The sequence below is a fragment of the Haliaeetus albicilla genome, chromosome 8, assembly GCF_947461875.1.
Source record: "Haliaeetus albicilla chromosome 8, bHalAlb1.1, whole genome shotgun sequence".
Lineage (NCBI taxonomy): Eukaryota > Metazoa > Chordata > Aves > Accipitriformes > Accipitridae > Haliaeetus > Haliaeetus albicilla.
The window spans coordinates 33108351-33128906 of NC_091490.1; the positions used below are offsets into that span (position 1 = coordinate 33108351).

A 20556-nucleotide genomic window follows, 5' to 3' on the forward strand; every position below is an offset into this window, starting at 1 on the left:
AGAGAGCTGAGCTGAATTTGGCTGCAAGGAATTTGCACAAACCGTGACAAACACCGGAGGTGTGCTCAGAACTCAGACTGTGAAGTTTAATCTGCCCTATTGTGCTGGTACCTAAATATGTCTGGAGCTGCAGCTGGTTAAATGAAGAGTCCAGCTTCACTCTGTGTATTACAAGCAGGACAGAATTTCACAATAGCATTGTATAACCCCTTTGTGCAGATATCCAAGGGCTAAGGGGGCTGATTAGTCTCAAATACCGCTCAAAACAGCCAGCCATTATAGAACACTCTCTGTCTTTCATAACATGCCAGCAGAAATCTCGTGAGGACTGTCTCAGCTTAGTTTGCAGCCAGATTTCCACCTACCATTTTGCCCCAGGGGTAAAAAGGAAAACCTGTCATTCTGTACCATCGCTCTCATGTAATCTGAGTCTGGGGGGAACGTCATTTATGTGAAATTCTTTCTCCCAAGAGCACAAAACCTGCTGCTGACCCTGACATAAGTAGGCACAAAGCCACGGAAACACAGGGAAGTTACACAAGGGTGCAAAACTGTTTATGGAGCCAGATTACACCCTGGACCCAATGTTGCCTCGTAGGCAGTAAGTAGGTGGGGCTTTCGGCATTTGCGTGGGAGCTCTCCAATGAGACCCAGAGGAGGACAAGGCTACAACCTTCGGGTTTTCATGATGGCATCTCCCTCCAGTAGGGCTGAGGCATGGGCGGAGTTTGATGAAACTAAAATAAACACTGACACGCAGCATCTCATGAGTACGTGCAGCCTCAGAAGGACAGACTGCAATAGCTAGAAGGACAGCTTAAAATGTAAGTATGTCTACTTTCTCTGCTTTCTTAATATAATTAGCGGCTTGTGGAATGGCATGTTCTGGCTACACTTACTCATGGCATCAGTGTAACCTGCGAAGACGCATGCTGTGCTCTTTGGCCCATGTGTTAACAGCCACAGAAAAAGCCTGGACATCCTACAGCAATATTTATATGAACAGATGGAAATCTCAAAGCTAAGCTTTCCTGTAGATTTAAAAATTAATTCAACTGTAAATATTTGGAGGATTCCTCTCAGTTTGTGTCCCGTCCCCCCCCAAGCACTGTTTTATGCAATTCAAAAATATTTCATACATGCAGTCACCGACAGTACAGGCCACAAAGTTATAAAAGACAGAGCTGTGAGAGATCTAACCAGCAGTTAAAAAAAGGTGTGTCAGGGAGGGGTTGTAATTGGCAAGTACAGAGACAAGCCAGCTTGTACAGCAGCTACTACAACAGCAGGTGTTGAAACGGAGGAACGTTTACTTCTCTGTTTTCTAACATACCCAGGGAGCACATGAAGAGCAGAAAGGTTTCTATCAAGTTGTAGCAAGGAGAAATAGAAAGTGAAGTGACAGCAAAACAGCAGCATCTTTGCCTTTGAAACGGCAATGGATAAAATAAATTACTGTGGGAAGTTTCAGTATAATTGCTCACATTTGCTTCTAATAAAATGATTGGCTTCCTTCTTTATTGTTATCCTTTGTTGATTTGTAAATACTATTAACAAAAAGCATATTAGTGTACAACTGTCCAGCTTGGGACTATGCAGCAGTCTCTGGTGACATCATTCTGGTAGAGTGCTGAGGATGTTGTATCAGGGAGGGGGACAGCACCTGCTTTTAATCGCTGGCATCAGTCTCCTGCTCTGTGGTTCTCTGATCTTCCCTTGCGCTATGGTGACGACTGAAAGAGCTGCTAGAAAAAGCTTAACACGTGAGTGCTCTGTGCACTACTTCTTTTAAGGACTGTAAGTGAGATCGGTGCCAGCACAAGGGTTTTTTGGGTGGTTTTCTGATAAAAGCTTTTCAACCTCATAGATCCCAAAGACAAATATCCTTGTAGCCACCTCTAAACCAGGATACAAAAAGGGATTAATAGCATTCAACAGTAGTCTACATGTCATAAGAAAATGGAAACAGGTGAGAAGGTAGTCAGGTAGCACAAGGCAGTTCATTTTACAAAAATAGCTATTCACAATTGTCATGTTAAAGATGGCATAGCTTAAAGACTTCACCACTGGAGGTGGGACATGCTGTGAATTGCATCAGTACCCCTTTAATACTGAAAGCCCCTGAAAAAAGTAGAGCCACCAGTGAGGGCAGTGGCTTCTTGTTGTGTGGGCAGCTATGAACAGTTGAGGAGGTGGAGAAATGAAAAATAACCTGAAAGTTTATTGTGTTACCCCAGAAACATGCAATTAAGTTATACTCTGAGAATACAATGTACTATGATCTAAGAGTCAAGATAATTGCTGAATTAATTATGTGTTGTCTTTGCAACATTAAGTGCAAAGGACATCGTAATGTACTAGAAAGCAGAGACTTTCTCAGGATGTAGGTTATGCACTACGATCTGCCTGGTATAGACAAAAGTCATAAAAGAAGGTTCCCAAAATCTCAAGACTTTTAACAAGATGCGATCATTTCAGTAGCAATTTTGTTTATTTTTGCTTGCTTTATTTTGGGACAGTGAGTGGACATTGAGTGTTTTCATGTTTGCAGCTTTTTCCTTCCATGTGAAGGCTACCTAAGAAAGTAGCTACGTATTCATAAATACAGAGAATCTCATCTATTTGCAGGACTCTGGGGCTAAAGGCCTTTAAGAAAGGCATCAGCTCTTATGAAAGGCCCAATAAAGTTATGGGCACAGTCAACACCCATTAACTCCAGTACCTTTTCATCCAGGAGAAAAGTAGCTGAACTCTTCAAGCCACAAAACTGCCACTTGCAGAATCTCAACCTTCTGCTTTACAGCTAGGAAACGCCTTCACTTCATGGAGAAGCGAAGGCAGCATATCCTGAAAGATGAACACTCCCACATCAGCCTAGAGGCAGTTTCTTGGTCCTGGTTCTCTGTTGGTTCCTTCAGGGCTAAAAGGATTTCAGCCCTTTTTGTTGAACCATTGGGGATGAAGTGGTAGAACCCAAGCCTTTCACAATTTCAGGGCCAACTGCCTTTTAGAAAGCACCAGTCTTTTGCCTGAACTTTTCCAGCCACTTCTCAAGCATTACTGAAAGGTTGGAGACCAGAGGCTGAGGAAAAGCTCTTTGACATTAGGCAGAAAAGCCCTAGCGCTTTCTTTTTCCACATGTATACTGCACTGATTGGAGAGAAGCCAATGAACTTTGTCTGCCTTTCAGCTCTGGCAAGATGATCAAATCCTTCAAGCAAACATTTCTGTCCCTGGATCTGCAGTCCCCTCGGTGGAGCTCAGCAGAGACGATGGTAACCGCTAAAGGCCAGGGGAAGAGAGCTCTCTGCAGTCAGGGTGCTGCAGAGCTAAGGTGGATTTGGGATTCTCAGTCTGACAAGCCTGAAGGAGCTGGGGAGTGTTACTTTAGACACTGTTCATGCTTAATTGCAAAGGGGGAGAGGAACACCTATTTATAAGCTCTGAGGAGCTCAGCCTAAGGCAGAACAGCATGGTTTTGCAAGGGAGGCATCAAACAGTTTGACACTGGGGGCATGCCTAGAGTCGGCAGCAAAGAGGTTGCCCAGTGTTATGTCATTGCAACAGTATTTTCATGCAGATTTGGAAAAAGCAGCTATTAATTTGTCATCTTTAATATTCACCTCATGATCACTATGACTTTTGCTACCTTTCAGACAAAGGATTATGAACTACGTCAGTACGAGACGGCAAAGTGGGTCAGCACAGTCATTAGGGGAGAAACCCAGAAGGAGGCAATGCGCCAGGGCTTCTGGAAACTCTTCCACTACATCCAAGGGAAGAATGAGAAAGGTACAGTGCACTGGTTTTGAACCGCAAGAAGCACAAATGGGAGATGAAGCTAGTAAATGAGCTGTAGGACAAAGCAGGTTCAATTTCCTGGCCTAACACCCCTGTAACTCCATTAGGCCATTATACCCCTGAGGCTGCCTTGGTTTCTGCTTTTGGGATAAGTCTACATGACCCTTTACAGCAGCATTCAGGCACTGTCTTTGCTTGCAGCTTAGAACTCTTCCCCCCTCTCCTCTCCTCTAGAAATGAAAATTGATATGACTGTGCCAGTGACATGCCTGATAAAATCTGGCTGCGCAGACTTCAAGATCTCTTTCTTTGTGCCATTTGAACATCAGGACTCTCCACCACAGCCCAATGACTCAGATGTGTTTATTGAAGAGCGGAAGGCAGCACCCATCTTTGTCCGGTAAGCAGCACCAGCACAAATGAAGGCAGCTACTGAAAGGGGTTAATCTATTAAGACTCTGGACTACTCTTTCTTACAGCTGATTTTTAACTGTGGATAGATCCTGCTGTTCAGAGCCTTAACTGGCAAAATCTGAGCATTCGGAAATCTTTATGCTTGGGTGTCTTACTAAGAACAAAGAGAAATGACCAAGTACACTTGCCCTTTCTGCATGTATTAAAGCCACAGGCAACAATCCATGTCAGCTAATGCTCTCATAATTGCAGGCAACTTCAGCAGTTTGTCTTTTTTTTTTTTTTTAAATCCTACCTTTTAAAATAGCATACATAGCCATATGCTCCCCAACAGCTCCATAGTTTATCTAGTAACTACAAACTGCATCAGAAGTGCTCAAACACTACAATGCTTTGCAAGCCTGAAGTTTCCTTCTGTGAAAATAAGAAGCAGGGGCTTGAACTCCTAACAAAAAACCCCTCCCTTTTCACTTCTCCCAGGTCCTTTGGTGGATTTGCCTCCCCAGAGAAATACGCTGAGGAAGCTGAAGTCTTGGCCAGAATCTTAAGAAACAGAGGCCAACCATTCCATGAAGACTTCTTTTATACTGCAGGCTATGACAGTCCCTTCAAGCTCTTTAACAGGCACAACGAAGTGTGGTATTTTAAAAAGTAATGTGGTGGTGTGGGGGGGAATATTAGGAGGCTACTAATCAGCTCTGAATGAAAACAGACCTTATTAATGGCTTTTGCTTTAGTGCAAAAGATACTTAATTTGCACAGGGACACAGGATCATGTCTAATTCATTTTCTCTAGGTTGAAATACTAGCCTGGCTAAAAAGGTTTCAGCTCTTCTACAAGACGTAACTTAAATGTAAGTAGATTGTACCCACTGGAGAGGGAAGGAGATATGACAAACCTATTCCTCTTACTGAAGGGTTCTAGGGACCGCTAATAATCTGAAAATATTCCTGCAGAAGTTTGGATGTCTAGTTTTACTTCTAATGAGAAGTGCTACAGCAATAGCTCAAGTATTATGGAGAATGAGTTCTTCACAGAGCTGACTCTTCCCATATTGATGTTACTCCTGAGACAAGAGAAAGATGGGGGAAATTAAATTAATTTTTCAGAGAAGAAACCTATCATAAATGAATTCTGGGAAGCAGTAATACCTTAGCAGGCTCTAGTGCTTCATAAGCAGTAACATTTTTTTTAAATAGTATTATCAAAATCTCCCACCTCTCCACTCAACTATTTTTTTTCTTCATGGAAGCTGGATGCTGTCTTGCTCCAGACTAATGCCAGTAACCATATTAGCCTAAGAGTCCAGTAGAAAAGGGTTAACAGTGTCCAAGCTGTATGCTTATTCTGTGCACACCACCTGTGCCTGAAAATTAATACCAGGCTTACTGCTGGCCTGTAATTTTAGGAGCAAATACACAAGTAGTAGTGTTTAGCTCGCCTACAAAACACTAATTACTACTTCCATTATTTAGCTTTGTCCAGGTCTCAGTATTGGTCAGCTCAACCGCAGTCTGCACACTAGCAATATCTGACCCCTAAGTTAAGACACTTGCAGGACTAGCATTTAAACTAGTTTAATCCCTGCTCTAAATCAAGCATTTAAAAAGTAGGCTAGAGCTGTTTTACAGCAAGCTGTTCAAGTCAGAAAGCAGTTCACAACAACAGGTAGAGTTTACAAATTTTTATTCATTCCAATCAGTATCAGGCAAACATTACCAGTGTGGTAAAAAAAAAATCTTGGCTTTTTTAATGCTGTTCATGCAAGTGTAACCCATTATTCTGCAATCTTCCACCTATTAAGACAGACATAAGAATCATTACAAGACACCAAACCAGCACAAGAAGCTTGCTTGGGAACAACTCAGACCTTAGATTTTCATCTCTGTTCAGAGAGAGAGTTCAGGCTAAGGTTATCATCATTTGTTCCAGCAAATAAATTTCATTATTACTATAGTTACGCTCACCTTCTTGGTTCTTCATACAGCAGTTTCAAAGTTGCCTCCTCACCTAAAAGAAGAAACCACAATTAACATATGCAGTAGCACAACTGCTAAAAGCCCCAAAGCAGCTTTGTAACCTCAGAGAAAAGTGGAACGGAAATGGTAATATCACAGCAATTCATTTGGCAGAATCAAATTTCATCAGTGGCTACAAATACTCCCAGAAGTTTTTAAACAGAATTCACCTGCTGTGTGGTCTTACCCAATGAGGTTGCAGACAGTACAGTCCTCCTTCCCTGCGAAAAAGATACATTCTTTCAGAATAACAGACACCACTATATGCAAGTTTAATTATTTATCTATGAAATTCTATTCACCAAACTAGTTCTACCTAAAAAGAAGCTGCATTTCAGCTGGCAGCTGACAAGAACTTCAACTTGCAACACCGAAATGGGATATACAAAGCTTACAAATCCTAACTGAATTGGAAATACAGAATTACTAACATTGGAAGAATCAGGGAAAAGTACAAAGCTACTACTTGCTTTGTGATACCATCTCTCCCCAATAGGAAGTTGTATTCAATGGGTTTTTATACCTAAAATACAAGTCTCATAAATCATCTTCAAAACCTATCCTTGAAAGTGAGAAACAGTCTGTTGGGAGGAAGAAAGTTTGTACAGCAGTCACCTAGAACTCAATCCTAAATTTGTGTACAGCCAACATAACCAAGATTAGCAAAAATTACTAAGCAGTGACAACCACAGCATATAGGGTTGGGGGTTAGTGCCTTTTTTTTCCCATTCAAGAATGCAGTGTTATAGTGTAGGTTCACAGAATAGCCAGATACAGATATGAGTTATGAGTCATGTTTGCTGCTGTACATTCTGCTGTACTACATTATCAACAATGTACTGGCTAAGTGGTCTCCACTGATTCAGCTCCTTCACTATTTCCACTGTGTGAAGACATCCAGCAATGAAAACCCAGTTTTTAGAGTCACTGAGGTCACATCTTCTGTTCATATAAACAGAACTCTACATAGTAAAGTTTACCACTGACTACAGTTCAGGAACTGTCAGGGTGTCTGCTCAGAAAGAGCCCTTCCTTTTCAAGTCAAATTGAGAACTACGTAGAAGTGCGTTCTTGCTTCAAGCACATCATGTTTATCCCCACAGTAGCTGAGTGGGAGAATCAGAACACAATAAAGGGAAGACAAGGCAGAGCTATTATAGGACTAATTTTAGACACCATTATCTAGGCATTTAGCACAAAGACAATATTCCAGTAATTGCCAAACACCATCTACTCTACACTTACCTCAGACGTAACACACAAACTCCCCACAAGCTTCACTCTGTAACAAGTGAAATTTTATTAACACACTACCCCTTGGCAGTGCTTCAAGAGTTAGTTCAAAAGTGGGTACTGTTTCAGCACAAGAGTCCTCCTCAGCCTCTTTCAGAGAGATTCCCATTGCTTAGAATTAATCATCACAAACAGTACATGCTTAGAGAAGCTTAATGTTTTGTTACTTTTGTTCCTCCTTAGATGAGGACCTGACCTCAGCATTTCAGACCTTACCCCCAACGATATCTTCATTCACATCACATAAAAGCTCTAATCCAGCCATTACGACAAATAATTTACCACAGTACTTCCAACTACTGAAGATCAGTGCTACTCCCTGCAAAAGCCCACTACTTAATTTAACCAGCAAAAAGTTAAAATAGCAAATAATTGTACTGGCTTTGGTCAGCACGAGCTTTGCACTGCCAGGTTACCACACATTCTTTCTTATGAAGTAGAAACTTAAGCAGTCCATAGTTGTTACATACTTCAACTGTTCCATACTATTTCTTTTCAGTTACAGAAAGCAGTTAACATTTTTAAGGAGTAAACAAATCTTATGGCAACTGAGAAGTAAGCAGCTTACCAAGTAAGAAGCATCTGTCACCTAGTAGCCAGCAGTTCTCCCATTCTCAAATCTAGGATACACACATAAGAAAGTATCAGTCCAATGCTGATGTTACTCTAAAGCCTCATTAAGACTTCCAGAAACTCCTCTGTCCATTTCTGTTACAATCATCACTGTATCTTATCACTGTCTTTAGTCACAAAGTATGAGATTCAGTCCCTAGCACCTTGGGTAAGGGAACCCTGCAGGCTGCTGGTAACCTGTGATCTATTTGGCAGAGGTAAGAAAATCCTCAAGGAACCTTCTGCTTAATGCTGCAGCTACACTGCATTTAGAGGCCAGGATCTAGTAACTTCCCCATCAGCTATCACACAGTTCTGACCAGTCATAGGCATTTGCTGGCAACTTACTTTTGCTGGTAGCACTACCAACCACACCACTTCACAGCTTCACCACACTGGCCCTGGAACAAAGCAAAGTATCAGGACAGCACACAAGCAAGCACACAAGGATGAAATCTGGTCAGGTGCCTGAAGTCAGATAGAGCTAATTGCAGACCTCCATGATTAAAGTCAAGGTAGTCACATCTCATCACACAGGCAGCTCATGTTGTCAGTCACTGACCAGCTATCTACTTTAGGCTAAGGTTGCTATGGGGAAGAGGGCAAATACACAAACAGCGCTATCAGAGCAGCTTCATGAGCTCCCAGGCACACAGTGAGAGTTTGGCACAAACCAGCCTGTCAAGGCTGGGTCTTACCCAGCAGTTCTCCCCTTAAGCATCCTCCTGCTTTGGCTGAGATGCAAGCAGCAGCCAACACTGGCCCTTTGCACCTCCCCCCCAGCTTACATCCAGTTAAATACTCCACTTCTAGGCATATTTTTTTATGCTAATACTTGCAAAGTTAAAATAAGTACTTACATTGCAATGAGAAACACTTTGGAAGCCTGCAAAGGAAGAGTTGCTATTAGACAGGGTCCAGCAGAAAGTTTTAGCATAAGAACAGTTCCAGTGAAATACTGTATCAGTGTTTAGTCAAGTTTTATCCTCACTGGAATCAGAGACCTGATTCAACATCATCTACAGTAGACTGCAACACTTGCACACCCTTCCACAAGGGGGGCCTAAAGCCATCTCCCAGCACTCTCCCCAACACCCTTGAGATGCCAATTCTTCAACTCCAGAGACTGCTGGGATTGCAGAAAGGAACAAACCTCTAAGTTGCAAAGTTCAGTGACATGAACTTTGCGTAAACATCTAAGTCGGCCTAAACCAGGAAAAGCATTTCAGATACTAAATTCATACACAGTACTGCCACATACACCATTTAGTCTCAACAGGCACATTCTTTTAACACCGCAAAACAATTAATTAATGCTTTTATTGTGAAGCATAGGGGATCTGAAGGCACACTTAGGGTACTATTATCTTTGCTTCAGATTCTCCAGAAACAAAATGGATTTGCAGACCCTCTTATCTCCAAAAGCAAACTCCCAAGCTCAAACACAGCAAAGCGAAATGTAGCATCCATCTAAAAAATGATTTTCAGTTACCTTCAATTAGGAAGGCCTTGTCTTCACCAACATCAGCAACAGGTGAAATTGCTTTTCACACCAGAGGCACAGGTATCCTTTGTCCAGGGCAGCCTGCAAAGCAACAAAACACCTGCAGAACTTGGAGCACTAACACCAGATCAACCAAGATTTTGTTACTGAATTAGCAAATTTGCTCTGCTGTATTTGTGCTTAATTTCACAAGCACAACAGCCTACTCTATTTGTCCTACTAAATTTTTAATGTTTAGCCCATTTACTGATCTTCCAAGACAAATTTCCAAAACACATTCACAGAGCAAAAAAAAAGTAGTTTCACCCTCACCTTTCCACATGAATTGTCTAACAGCCTAAGGTAAAGGAGGCTGCATCAGATAGGAGCGAAAGACAGTAACAGCGTGATCACCATGGGTCATCTGCTGAACTATGCTGTCATCACACACAGCCTTTTCACATATTGGGGATATAAATTAGTTTTTACAGATGCAGGCAATACAATATTTACCTTGCACAGCTTATAGCTTCCATCACCCAGTGCCTGCAACAAAGGAAGAAAAAAAAAAGTCAGATTCCCTCAGCCTTCGTGGCCAAGCTACTCCTCCTAGCAAGAGATCACACAAGTGAGATACATCAGATAGGAGCGAAAGACAAAGCTCTGCTCGTCACAGGATATTCTGCTGAACTATGCCATCATCATTGTATCTGCTTTGGAGTAATAGTACCAAGCAATCACCTCTTGTGACAGCTTTGAAAAATTGAAGTTTTCCAAATAAAACAAAGAAATATTTGAGAGGTTTTGAATACTAGTCAGTATCAATTGTTTCTGCATATTAGTGGAAACTAATCCCAAAGCACTTCCCTCCCATTTTACACATCCCACCTTTTCCACTACAGTTTCAGCAGCTCCATGGAAGAAACCCCTACAAAGACTACATGTTTCTCACCAGGTGTCATTTCTTCTGCAAGTCTTCCAAATTGCATGATTCAAATCCTGGAAGAAAAAAAAGCTTATGAAGTCTATTCAGAAGTCAAAACATCAAGGAGAATTCCAAGTTGTTGTGCCTCAGAGGAAACTTGTGGTGGTAAAAGTGCTCATCATTCTCTTGGTCAAGAGTAGCAAATAAGTGTCATCATTGTGGCACCAGAGAGAAAACTTTGCTCTTGGAATAAAGTCTGCCTACTGATTTTATTAGAACAAAAGATGCTGTCTAGACAAACACCAAGCACCACTTTGTGTTGAATTTTCAAGAAGTACTTTTTACCTTGTGAAGCAGCATCAAGTCTCCATATTCAGTGGTAGATCTGGAAGAGACACAACAGTTTCAGCCACTTGTAGAACTAGGGGGAGTACCTCTGGCAGTGACACTAAGCATAGAAAAAAGCCTCAGCATAGAGTTTTCAGAAATCACTTCTGTCCACTACTCTTATACTGAAACCATCATAGGCTCTCTGATTTAGTCAAACATCAATCCTGATAGTTATAGGTTTTCTGAAACGTGCATTAGGCACTTTTCTCCAAACAATAAACTCTTTATTGCTGTGGATGGTGAAACAGCAGTAACAAAGGAGAAAAAGGCATCTAGGGCACTATTGTATTTAGTCTAGTTAGAAGATGACTAGTGGTTCAGAAACCACAGGAGCCTCACATCCGCTTTGCAGTACAAAGAAACAGGTGACATTCAGAACACTCGGATACATTTTCCCAGTAGAAGAGTGAGAACTGCCTGAAGAGACACCACAAGCAATTACTGGATTACAAACACTGGTCCTATAATCTCCTGAGATACAAGAGTACTTCAGGCTAGTTGCTCTAAGTGTACCTTCATATTATTTCTCCATTTAAACTCAGTATTTCAGAAGCAACACCTACCTGTTTCATAACCATAAGAGGGAAGAGAGTAGCTGACACATCTTGAGCTGAAAACAAGAATGAAGATGTTATGTTCAAAACAGTACTGAGCCTTAGAGTAAATCTCTCCCCTGACACAATTTACTTTGTGGCCTCTTTCAGGCCACAAAAATAATTGCTAGCCCATCATTTTAAGCAGGACAGAACCACTGAACATCTTAATTTTCTACAGCTTCAATTCTAGTGTATAAACACTGGGTCAGTCCTGCAGACATTAACTTCATTTGACTGCTCAGAAATGACCACATGGTGTTTCAGCCACACCAGACACACCACTACACACTACTCCATGCCCAGCTCAGATATGTTGGTATTCATCACCCTCTCAGATGTCCCTACCAACATAGTTTTCATCATGTGCAGGCACATGGAAGTCCAAGTGAACTATCATATCAGTTTGTTAACATGGGGCCTTTAATTGTAACACTTGGAAAGCTAACTATTACCCAGAGCACATGATACAGGTAAAGCTGTCTCCTCATTTACCAATAAGCTATATTCTGCAGGGGACAACCTCCACTCTCCCCACAACAGAAGGGCTCTCCCCAGCCTGGCATCTGTTTCCAAGCATTAATTGACAGAGGAACAGGCAGCTCTTAATCCCACCACAACACTACGACATTTTGCACAACGCTTTCCATTTATCAGTCAAAGCTACCTCTCTAAAGCCTAGTGCAGTTTAAAAAAAAAAAAGAGAAACCCAACGCTTATCTCTCCAGCAGGCACGTGGCATCCTGCCATCTTCCAGGAGCATTTCCCATGGGAAAAGAGTTCCCAGGTGAGACCCCGCAACAGGAACACCACCCCACTTCTCACCAGACACCCCCAAGCTGTCACCTCATCAGACCCAAGCCCAGGCCGCAGGCTTGTTACCATAAAAGCCAGTTGAAGAAACTCTCTAAGACTCAATTTTGGAGTTTTAGAGCACGCACTATTAAATGGGTTGTTGGTCTTTTGGGTTCTTTGAGGCCCTCTGGTGGTCATTTTCTTGGTGTCCTCTAACTGAACTCAATCCTTTAAGGCATGCGCAGTGCAGGTCATCTCAGGTGGTTCATCTCTTCTTCCCAGTTAGCTGGCCCTACACTGGTCCTGGCTGGTTTTAATCACAAAGCTCAGCAAGGCCTAAGGCTTCTTATCTATTTGTGCATACTATTAACAACACTCAAGGTTGTCTCATCTTTTTCATACATACCAAATGTTTCAAAGTTGCTCAAGGAAGCCTAAATGAAGCACTACAGATACACTGGAGTCTTCCATCTCCAGCCCTTACTCAAGGCATTAACTCCCCCCTTTTATTGAGACTTTAGACCTACAAATCCAAAGCCCCAATATTTAAACTTAACTTTCATGTATAATTGACTACAATAACTTCAGCACTTAATCATAATACAGGCTAAGATGCACACATAAATTGTAACTATTACAATAACAAATTCTTTAGCCATGTCCAATTTGGTAGCCATGAGGTTAAGTTTATGCCATAACTCTTCAAATCCCCAGGACCTATCATCCTTCGAAACTTGATGCAAGATTTCTGTCTGCTCCCAAATTTCTGCTAAATTGGTAGAAATTCTACCACCTTGGTCCACATATGTACAGCAGCTAGTATTAATAATTGTGCAAACACCTCCCTGTGAGGCCAACAGCAAGTCAAGAGCCATTCGGTTTTGCATCGCTACCTGGGATAAAGGAGACACTTCAATCTGCAGTGCCTGCATAGCATCAATGGTTCTGCTTTCAATGTCTTCTATTGCAGCTGATATATTTACAATTGCCTTCTCCAATTCAAGGAAGAAACCATCTGACAAAACTATGGAATCTTGAAGGACAATCTGTAACGGGATTATGAACCCTCCTGGTTCATTTGAGAAAGATCCTCACCCATCCGCCCTGTTTATGTAGTTTGTCAATTATTGTCATATTGGGAACTACGGCCGCCAATATACATGCTCCTTGCCAATTGGGAGGTAGTATTTTCCAAGCATTTATTCCACATAACCAATACCAACTGCTTCCTACTGGGACTGGGAGGCCAATATAACTTCACATATTTATATGACTTAGTGTGGGCCTCCAATATGATACGGTCCTACTATATCCTGAGAAACATCCTACAAAAGTTTAGTTATTTTTATTGGCAGTGTAATTATCACAGCCATCATCTCCAGATCTAAGGGAATAGGAACTTAGAGAGTCATTACCTGGCCCATATAAGCATACAGTGGAATTCAGATTATCTTTTATCATGGTGACTTGCAACTTTTCTTCTTGTCTTTTTCCAAAAAGGCTTGGCCACCATGCATTGTCTGGATGTCCCATACCATATTGTGGACTGTTAAATAATGATCTATTTATTGGTAGTGGTACTCCTATCAAGGGTAGGCTTTGGCCTTCTCCTGAATTTGGCATTTGGGTACAAATCCATCATTTTTACAGAGTATTTGGGTTATATTCTGTGTTAGGATTAAATGGAGGTTTTTATCCCAAGGTGATGTCCAGCACACTTGACTCATTGCTACCATAATTGCTACAAATAAAACATAAAATTCAGTCATAATCTTCTCAATTTCAGCTTAAGGGGAGACTGTTGTTCAACTGTCCACAAAGTGGGAGCCCTTTTACTTCTGGAGTAATGAATCCACAGCCCTTTCCCCTGGACCGTGACAGCTATGTAAATTGTCAAGTGTACTTGGAATGGTCCTTTCCACTTTTCAGTTAGCAGCTCTGAATTCCACCACTTGATGTAGACCCGGTCTCCAGCTTGAAATGAATGGGCTAGTGTATCAAGTTCCAAGGGCTTGCTTGTTGTCACATACTTTTGCAATTCCTGTAAAGCCTTTCCCAAAGACATTAAGTAATTACTTAAACCCATTTCCCCTTTAATGTGGATTGTCCCTGGTATATGTGGAGCCTGGCAAGGCCTTCCATAACATAAGTCATAAGGGCTCAAGCTGTTTTTACCATGAGGTTATATACTAATTCTTAACAGTGCTGAAGGTAATGCTTGTACCCAAGTCACTGATGTTTCCTGACATTTTTCCAATTTGCAATTTAAGTGTATAGTTCATTCTTTCTACTTTTCCACTTGATTGTGGCCTATAAGGGGTATGGAGATCCCATGCTATGACTAAGTTTTTGCTCAATTGTTTTATAACTTCAGCAACAAAACATGGACCTCTGAGGACATTCCTAAAGGAACACCAAACCTTGGGATAATTTCTTTTAACAAGATTTTAGTTACTTCCCTAGCTCTGTTGGTGAGACAGGGAAAAGCCTCTGGCCATCTGGTAAAAATGTCAACTAGAACGAGGATGTATCTATATCCCCCCTTTCTAGGTAGGTCTGTAAAATCAATTTGCCAATAATCTCCTGGGGAGCTTCCTCCTTTTGTAACCCCCTGAATTAACTTATTGCTGGTATTTAGGTTATTTTTACAACAAATTTCACATTTTTCTGTAATAGATTCGATAATTTCTGTCATTGCCTGGCTTATAACTATTTTTTGAAGATATTTTGCTAAATTTTCAGTTCCCCAATGTACTTTATTATGTTCTCACCTAGCAATTTCTCTCATTGAGGGTGGAATTACTACTTGCCCTGTGGGCCTAACAGCGCACCCATCTGTTTGTTCCTGTGCCTGTAAGGCCTTTATTAATTTGGCATCTTTATTATCATATTTAGGTGGTGTTTTAGGTAAAGTTATTTCTTCTTCCGGTAATAATGCCATGATGCCTGTTTCTGCAGCCTCTTTGGCAGCTTATTGATTTACCCATTTCTGGTGGGTCCTTCCTGTTTGATGGGCTTTGTAATGCCTTATTGCAACTACTGTCAGTTTTTAGATGCTCTCCGATAGTTCTTGTATTTGTGCAGCATGCTTGATTTCAGTTCCTTGTGCCAGTAGTAGTCCTCCCTCTCCAGATGGCTTCAATGGCATGTACAATTCCAAAAGCATATTTAAGAGTCTGCCCAGATATTAACCTTTTCCCCTTCACTCAGTTCCAATGCTCAAGTTTAGTTCTGCCTTTTGGCCTGATGTTTTGGGAAATAAGGCTCATGCCTCCACTATGCCATCCAAGGTCATAACAGCACATCCTGACAATCTCTTCCCGTCACAAAGAAAACTACTGCCATCAGTATATAACTCCCAGTCTGGATTTTCCAATGGAACATCTTTAAGATCCAGACAGCTAGGATATGTTTCTTCCACTGTTTGTAAGCAATCATGTTCTGGTCAACAGTGGAGAGAAACACTGCAGGATTGACAACTGAAGTAGTCTTGAGATCAATGTCATCTTGTTCCAGTACTACTACTTGGTATTTCAGCATACAGCTGGTGGACAACCAATGCTCCCCTTTTCATTCCAAAACTGTGGCTACCATATGTGGTACATAGTGATCTTTTGCCCTAAAGTAAGTTTTCGAGCCTCCTGAATTAATAATACTGCAGGTGCTACTGCTTTGAGGCAGCTGGGCCATCCCTGGCTCACATTGTCCAAATGTTTGGAAAAATATGCTACAGCTCTCTATCGCCCCACTAAAAACTGTGCCAGAACCTCTAGTGCCACTCATCATCACTCATAAATGAAAGTTTAAAAAATTTTGTCACATCTGGCAATCCCAGGGCAGGGGCTATCATCAGTTTCAGTTGTTTAAACGCAGCTCTGATGTCATTTGTCCATTCAAGAGTCCCTTTTTGGGAGTCTTTTAGTAATTCCTATAGAGGTTTTACCAACAGTCCATTATTTACAACCCACAGGTGACACCATCCCATCATGCCTAGAAATGCTTGCAGTTCTCTTGGTGTACACGGCTCAGGGAGGCAGCAAATAGCTTCTTTCCATTCAATTCCCAGCCTCTCTGCCCTTTTAGAATTTCAAAGTCCAGATAAGTGACCGTTTCCTGGACAATCTGCACCTTTTCCTTTGATACTCTGTATCCGCTAAGTCCCCAAAAGTTCAAGAGGCTTATGGTCAAAGAAAAGCATTGTTCTTAAGTTCCTCTTGCAATTAGGATGTCATTTACATATTTTAATACAGTTCCTTGTCCATTTTCTTTCCTCCAAATCTCCAATTCCTTCACCAGCTGATATCCAAAAAATAGTTGGACTGTTCTTGAAGCCTGGTGGTAGAACAGTCCAAGTATATTGTGTCTTTCACCCTGTTTTGGTATTTTCCCACTCAAAAGCAAAAAGCTCTTGACTTTCAGAATCCAAAGAAATGCAGAAAAAGGCATCTTTCAGATCTAAAACCATGAACCAGCCTTGTTCACTGGTGAGGGCAGTTAGTTATGTATAAGGGTTTGCAACTACCAGATGTCCATCTTATACTATCTGATTGATCGCTCTAAGATCTTGAATCAAATGATAATCTTTTCCATTAGCTTTCTTTACTGGTAAGATAGGCGTATTGTATTTTGACTCACATTCTATCAGAAACCTGTATTTAAAAAATTTTTGAACTATTGGTATCAAGCCAGTTCTTGCTTCTAATTTTAAAGGGTATTGTTTAATTCTTACCCATAACGATTCTGGTTTTAGATTAATTCTTGCTGGTTCCTCCCTCAGACCTTCCTGGAACTCCTCCTGCCCAAACGATGGGAATCACTGCATCTTCTATTTCCTCGAGGTATCTTGTCCCTTTTGGGGTTTATATCCTGTAACATTCAACACATTTAGATTCTGGGATTAAAATTTCAACTTCCCCATCCTTGAATCCGATTTCAGTTTCTACCTTTTCAAGTAAACCTCTACCCAGTAAAGGTTTTGCAGAATTTGGCAAATGTAAAAACTGGTGAGTAACCCATTGTTTTCCAAGTTTAAATTTCAGGGGTTTGAAAAATGGCCAGGTGTCACAAGTCCCTGCCACACCAATGACATTTATGCTTTTGTTACTTAGATTTCCTTCTAGCATATTTAAGACTGAATATGCAGCCCCAGTGTTGACTAAAAAGTCTATTTCCTCATCTCCCAGCTTTGCTTTAACCAGAGGTTCCACTGGAAGAGGTTCCTCCAGTCCCTGTCAATCCTCTCCCATTGTAAGTAAAGGAGTCAGAGAGGTATTTCATTTCAAGAGGGGACAATCATTCTTGCAGTATCCTTCCTTTTTACAGTAAGCACATTGATTTTCTCCCAGGGGGGCCTGGGATTATGTGATGGCATAAAGCCACCCCTTCCCAGGCCTCTTCCAGGGTACAATCCTCCTCTTTGACCACCCTCCAACTGTTTGTCATTTCCTTAAGCCTCTCCTTATTTCCATACACAATCCAAGCTACATCTAGCAATTTGCCTAGGTCTCAAGCATCACTTCCTTGTAGCTTCTGCAACTTTCTCCTTATGTCATCTGAATAAAGGAGCTAGTTGGTTTCTTCCTTCCTCCAAATCAAGGTTTATAATTGTATATTTAAGAACAACTTCTTTCAATTTGTTCATAAAATCAGGACATTTTTCCCGATCCTGTTTAATTTCACATAATTTGAACCAATTAATAGCTTTAGGTATCACACTTCAAATACCAAGCAAAATCCACTTTTGATATTGATTCAGAAGCTGCCTTGATCTTGGTATATTTGGATCCCAGTTTAGCTCTACAGAAGGAAAATGGACCTCAACAGTCCCTGGCAAAGTTCCCAAAGCAACCTGCACCTCCACTTGTATTTTAGCTGTTCTACATATTAAACAAAATTTCCATAATTGCTTCAGTATCTTTCCAATCAGCATCCTGGGTTTTAATCATCATTTCAAAAGCACTAGCTACCCTATCCAGATCATCCCTGTAACTTCCAGCAGCTAATTTCCAATTAAGGTCAGTAATTGAAAATGGAACTTTCACAGTCACCAGTCCCTCGTTTCCCACAGCTTGTCACAGGGGTGCCTGGATAATTTCCCCTTGCTTGCCTTTCATTCACCTGGCTATTGGGCTAAACCCCTCAGCCCCCAGGACTGACTCATCCCCTTGAGGGTGACATTTTCACAGCTTTCTCCATTCTCTGCCCCTGGAACATCATACACAGTATTTGAGGTTCCCAACCTTCATGCAGGGGCTATTAAATCAATATCATCCTCCTCTTGCTTGGAAACTTTTAAACACTACAGGCAGAACAACACCTTTTCAAAGTTTTACCTTTCTCCAAAGGTAAGACACAGGGATCACTAGTACAAGATATATACCACATTCCTTTTGCCATTCCAAATGTCTCCTCAAAGTAAAGACCATATCCACACACAACACTTCATCCCACTTTCCTTCTCTCCTCAAGAATAACATTAATTGTAATAGGGTGTTATAATTTAACATACCATTCATAGGCCACTTTTCCCAATCATCCACTTTACAGTGGCAACCACTGATTACAGTACTTAAATCTTCCCTTGTCGTGACCCCAACCAGGGGTCCAGCAATCTGTTTCCAATGTTTAAAGATATACCCCAAAGGTGACTATTCCAGGATGCCTCCCTTAGACAATCTTCCACCCATATTAAATATAAATAGCAAGAGAGCTCTACGATCCAAGTAAACAGAAACAAATCCATAATTCCAATAGCCAAGTTCTGATAACCAAACCACAATTCAGAGACCAAGTCAAGACAGCCAAGTTGGGGACTTTTAACCCCTTTAACCAAATTGGAGACTTATAACCCCTCTAGCCAAACCAGAACCCGGGCTTATCAGAACAAATCCAATAGGTACCTTTCCAGCCCAACCCTGGATAGCTTTCACTACATCTTATGGGCAGGCAACCAAAAACCAACAGACAGAATGCCTTTAAACTTACCAGGGGTCTTACTTCAAGCTCTTTGGTCCAGGGATTAGAGGTTCTCCCCAAGAATCCCTCGGTACTGGCTGGAGGTCCCATAATCCCACGGATCTGTCGGTCTAGAAGCAGGGTCCCATCGGGGTCACCAAAACTGCTACTGTAAAAGACAGTCAAAGAAACTCTGTAAGACTCAATTTCGGAGTTTTAGAAAGCAGACATTCTCTTATTGCAGTGCTGGATGCGCAGGGGATAGCTCCTCCTAGTGTGCATACCGCTACCTACAGCAACCAAAGCTTATATTGTTCTAATACATATCCATTACATTTCCCGGAATTGTCGCACATGTTCATGCTATTCCTCGGAAATTGTTTATACAGCGTCCACCCTTTTGGGCATTCACGATTAAATGGGTCAGTGGTCTTTAGACCCTCTGGTGGTCGTCTGAACCCTCCCTTAAGGCATGCGGGTCATCCCAGATTGTTCATCTCTTCTTCCCAGTTAGCTGGCCCTACACTGGTTCTGGCTGGTTTTAATCACAAAGCTCAGCAAGGCCTAAGGCTTCTTATCTATTTGTGCATACTATTAACAGCGCTCAAGGTTTTCTCATCCTTTTCGTACATACCAAAGTTTCCAAGTTGCTCAAGCCAGCCTAAATGAAGCGCTACAGAGATACACTGGAGTCTTCTATCTCCAGCTTTTATTCAAGGCATGAGGCTCAGCCTCCCCGCAGGGCTCACGCCCAGGGCAGACACGACCCAGCCCTCCTCACAGCGCCGCGGGATGACGGGCCTCAAGGGCGAGGCTCCAGGGGCCCGCGCGGGCCTCCCGTTCCCTATGGGACCCCCTTTCCCACACGATCCCCTAGTGGGGTCTCCGCTAAACTGCCCTGCCCCTCCGCACCCCCACCCCGGGGCCGCCACGAGGCGGAGTCCCCTCAAAACTCCCCAGCGGCCTAGGCCGCAGGCCGGGCGCCGGCGACCCAATCCACCTCCATCCTCCCCCGCCAGTGCCCATCGACGAGCAAGCCCTACCCGCAGCGCCTCCACACCGTCCCCCGGAGCGGCACGGGCCCACACCGGGCTGGAAACCCCCCTCCACTCACCGGCAACTCGGCGCCCGGCGCCCCCACCCACCAGCGCCACAGGCCGAAAAGACCGCCTCTGCCCCTGCGCGCCCTTTATATAGGGACGGCGCCGGTCACGTGAGCGCGGGACGCGGATCCTCCCCCCTCGGCTCGGCGGGCGGGGGGTGGGCGGGGCGTGGCG

The 20556-nt window shown here is 42.4% G+C and overlaps 1 protein-coding gene, 1 long non-coding RNA gene and 7 other non-coding genes across 11 annotated transcripts; 1 reads left to right on the forward strand and 8 right to left on the reverse strand.

Moving 5' to 3' along the window:
* Positions 1-252: 252 nt before the first annotated feature.
* On the forward strand, positions 253-6170 carry HEBP2 (heme binding protein 2). Its single transcript, XM_009914452.2, has 5 exons — positions 253-824; positions 3191-3275; positions 3657-3792; positions 4036-4201; positions 4696-6170. Exons 2-5 carry the CDS (start codon positions 3201-3203, stop codon positions 4868-4870), a joined length of 552 nt encoding a protein of 183 aa, XP_009912754.1. The 5' UTR covers positions 253-824; positions 3191-3200; the 3' UTR covers positions 4871-6170.
* Positions 5886-20445, reverse strand: LOC104314785 (uncharacterized). 3 transcript variants are annotated; one of them, XR_011325836.1, is made up of 14 exons: positions 20323-20445; positions 19310-19448; positions 17055-17191; positions 11501-11547; positions 10893-10932; positions 10136-10621; positions 9632-9724; positions 9000-9025; positions 8488-8540; positions 8096-8147; positions 7487-7516; positions 6422-6473; positions 6184-6226; positions 5886-6012 (listed from the first exon to the last, which is right to left on the reverse strand). It is a non-coding gene; the product is annotated as an uncharacterized lncRNA (long non-coding RNA). The 3 variants fall into 3 exon arrangements; XR_011325837.1 differs by having other exon boundaries at positions 6422-6455; positions 7480-7516; XR_011325838.1 differs by lacking the exon at positions 7487-7516 and having other exon boundaries at positions 6422-6455.
* Positions 6294-6369, reverse strand: LOC138686649 (small nucleolar RNA SNORD47). The gene has a single exon (XR_011325955.1). It is a non-coding gene; the product is annotated as a small nucleolar RNA SNORD47 (small nucleolar RNA).
* Positions 7586-7664, reverse strand: LOC138686641 (small nucleolar RNA SNORD79). Its single transcript, XR_011325947.1, has one exon. It is a non-coding gene; the product is annotated as a small nucleolar RNA SNORD79 (small nucleolar RNA).
* On the reverse strand, positions 9993-10078 carry LOC138686652 (small nucleolar RNA snR60/Z15/Z230/Z193/J17). Its single transcript, XR_011325958.1, has one exon. It is a non-coding gene; the product is annotated as a small nucleolar RNA snR60/Z15/Z230/Z193/J17 (small nucleolar RNA).
* On the reverse strand, positions 10253-10335 carry LOC138686651 (small nucleolar RNA snR60/Z15/Z230/Z193/J17). The gene has a single exon (XR_011325957.1). It is a non-coding gene; the product is annotated as a small nucleolar RNA snR60/Z15/Z230/Z193/J17 (small nucleolar RNA).
* On the reverse strand, positions 10690-10771 carry LOC138686640 (small nucleolar RNA SNORD24). The gene has a single exon (XR_011325946.1). It is a non-coding gene; the product is annotated as a small nucleolar RNA SNORD24 (small nucleolar RNA).
* On the reverse strand, positions 11011-11077 carry LOC138686656 (small nucleolar RNA SNORD75). Its single transcript, XR_011325962.1, has one exon. It is a non-coding gene; the product is annotated as a small nucleolar RNA SNORD75 (small nucleolar RNA).
* LOC138686650 (small nucleolar RNA SNORD74) lies at positions 11829-11906 on the reverse strand. Its single transcript, XR_011325956.1, has one exon. It is a non-coding gene; the product is annotated as a small nucleolar RNA SNORD74 (small nucleolar RNA).
* Positions 20446-20556: the final 111 nt, after the last annotated feature.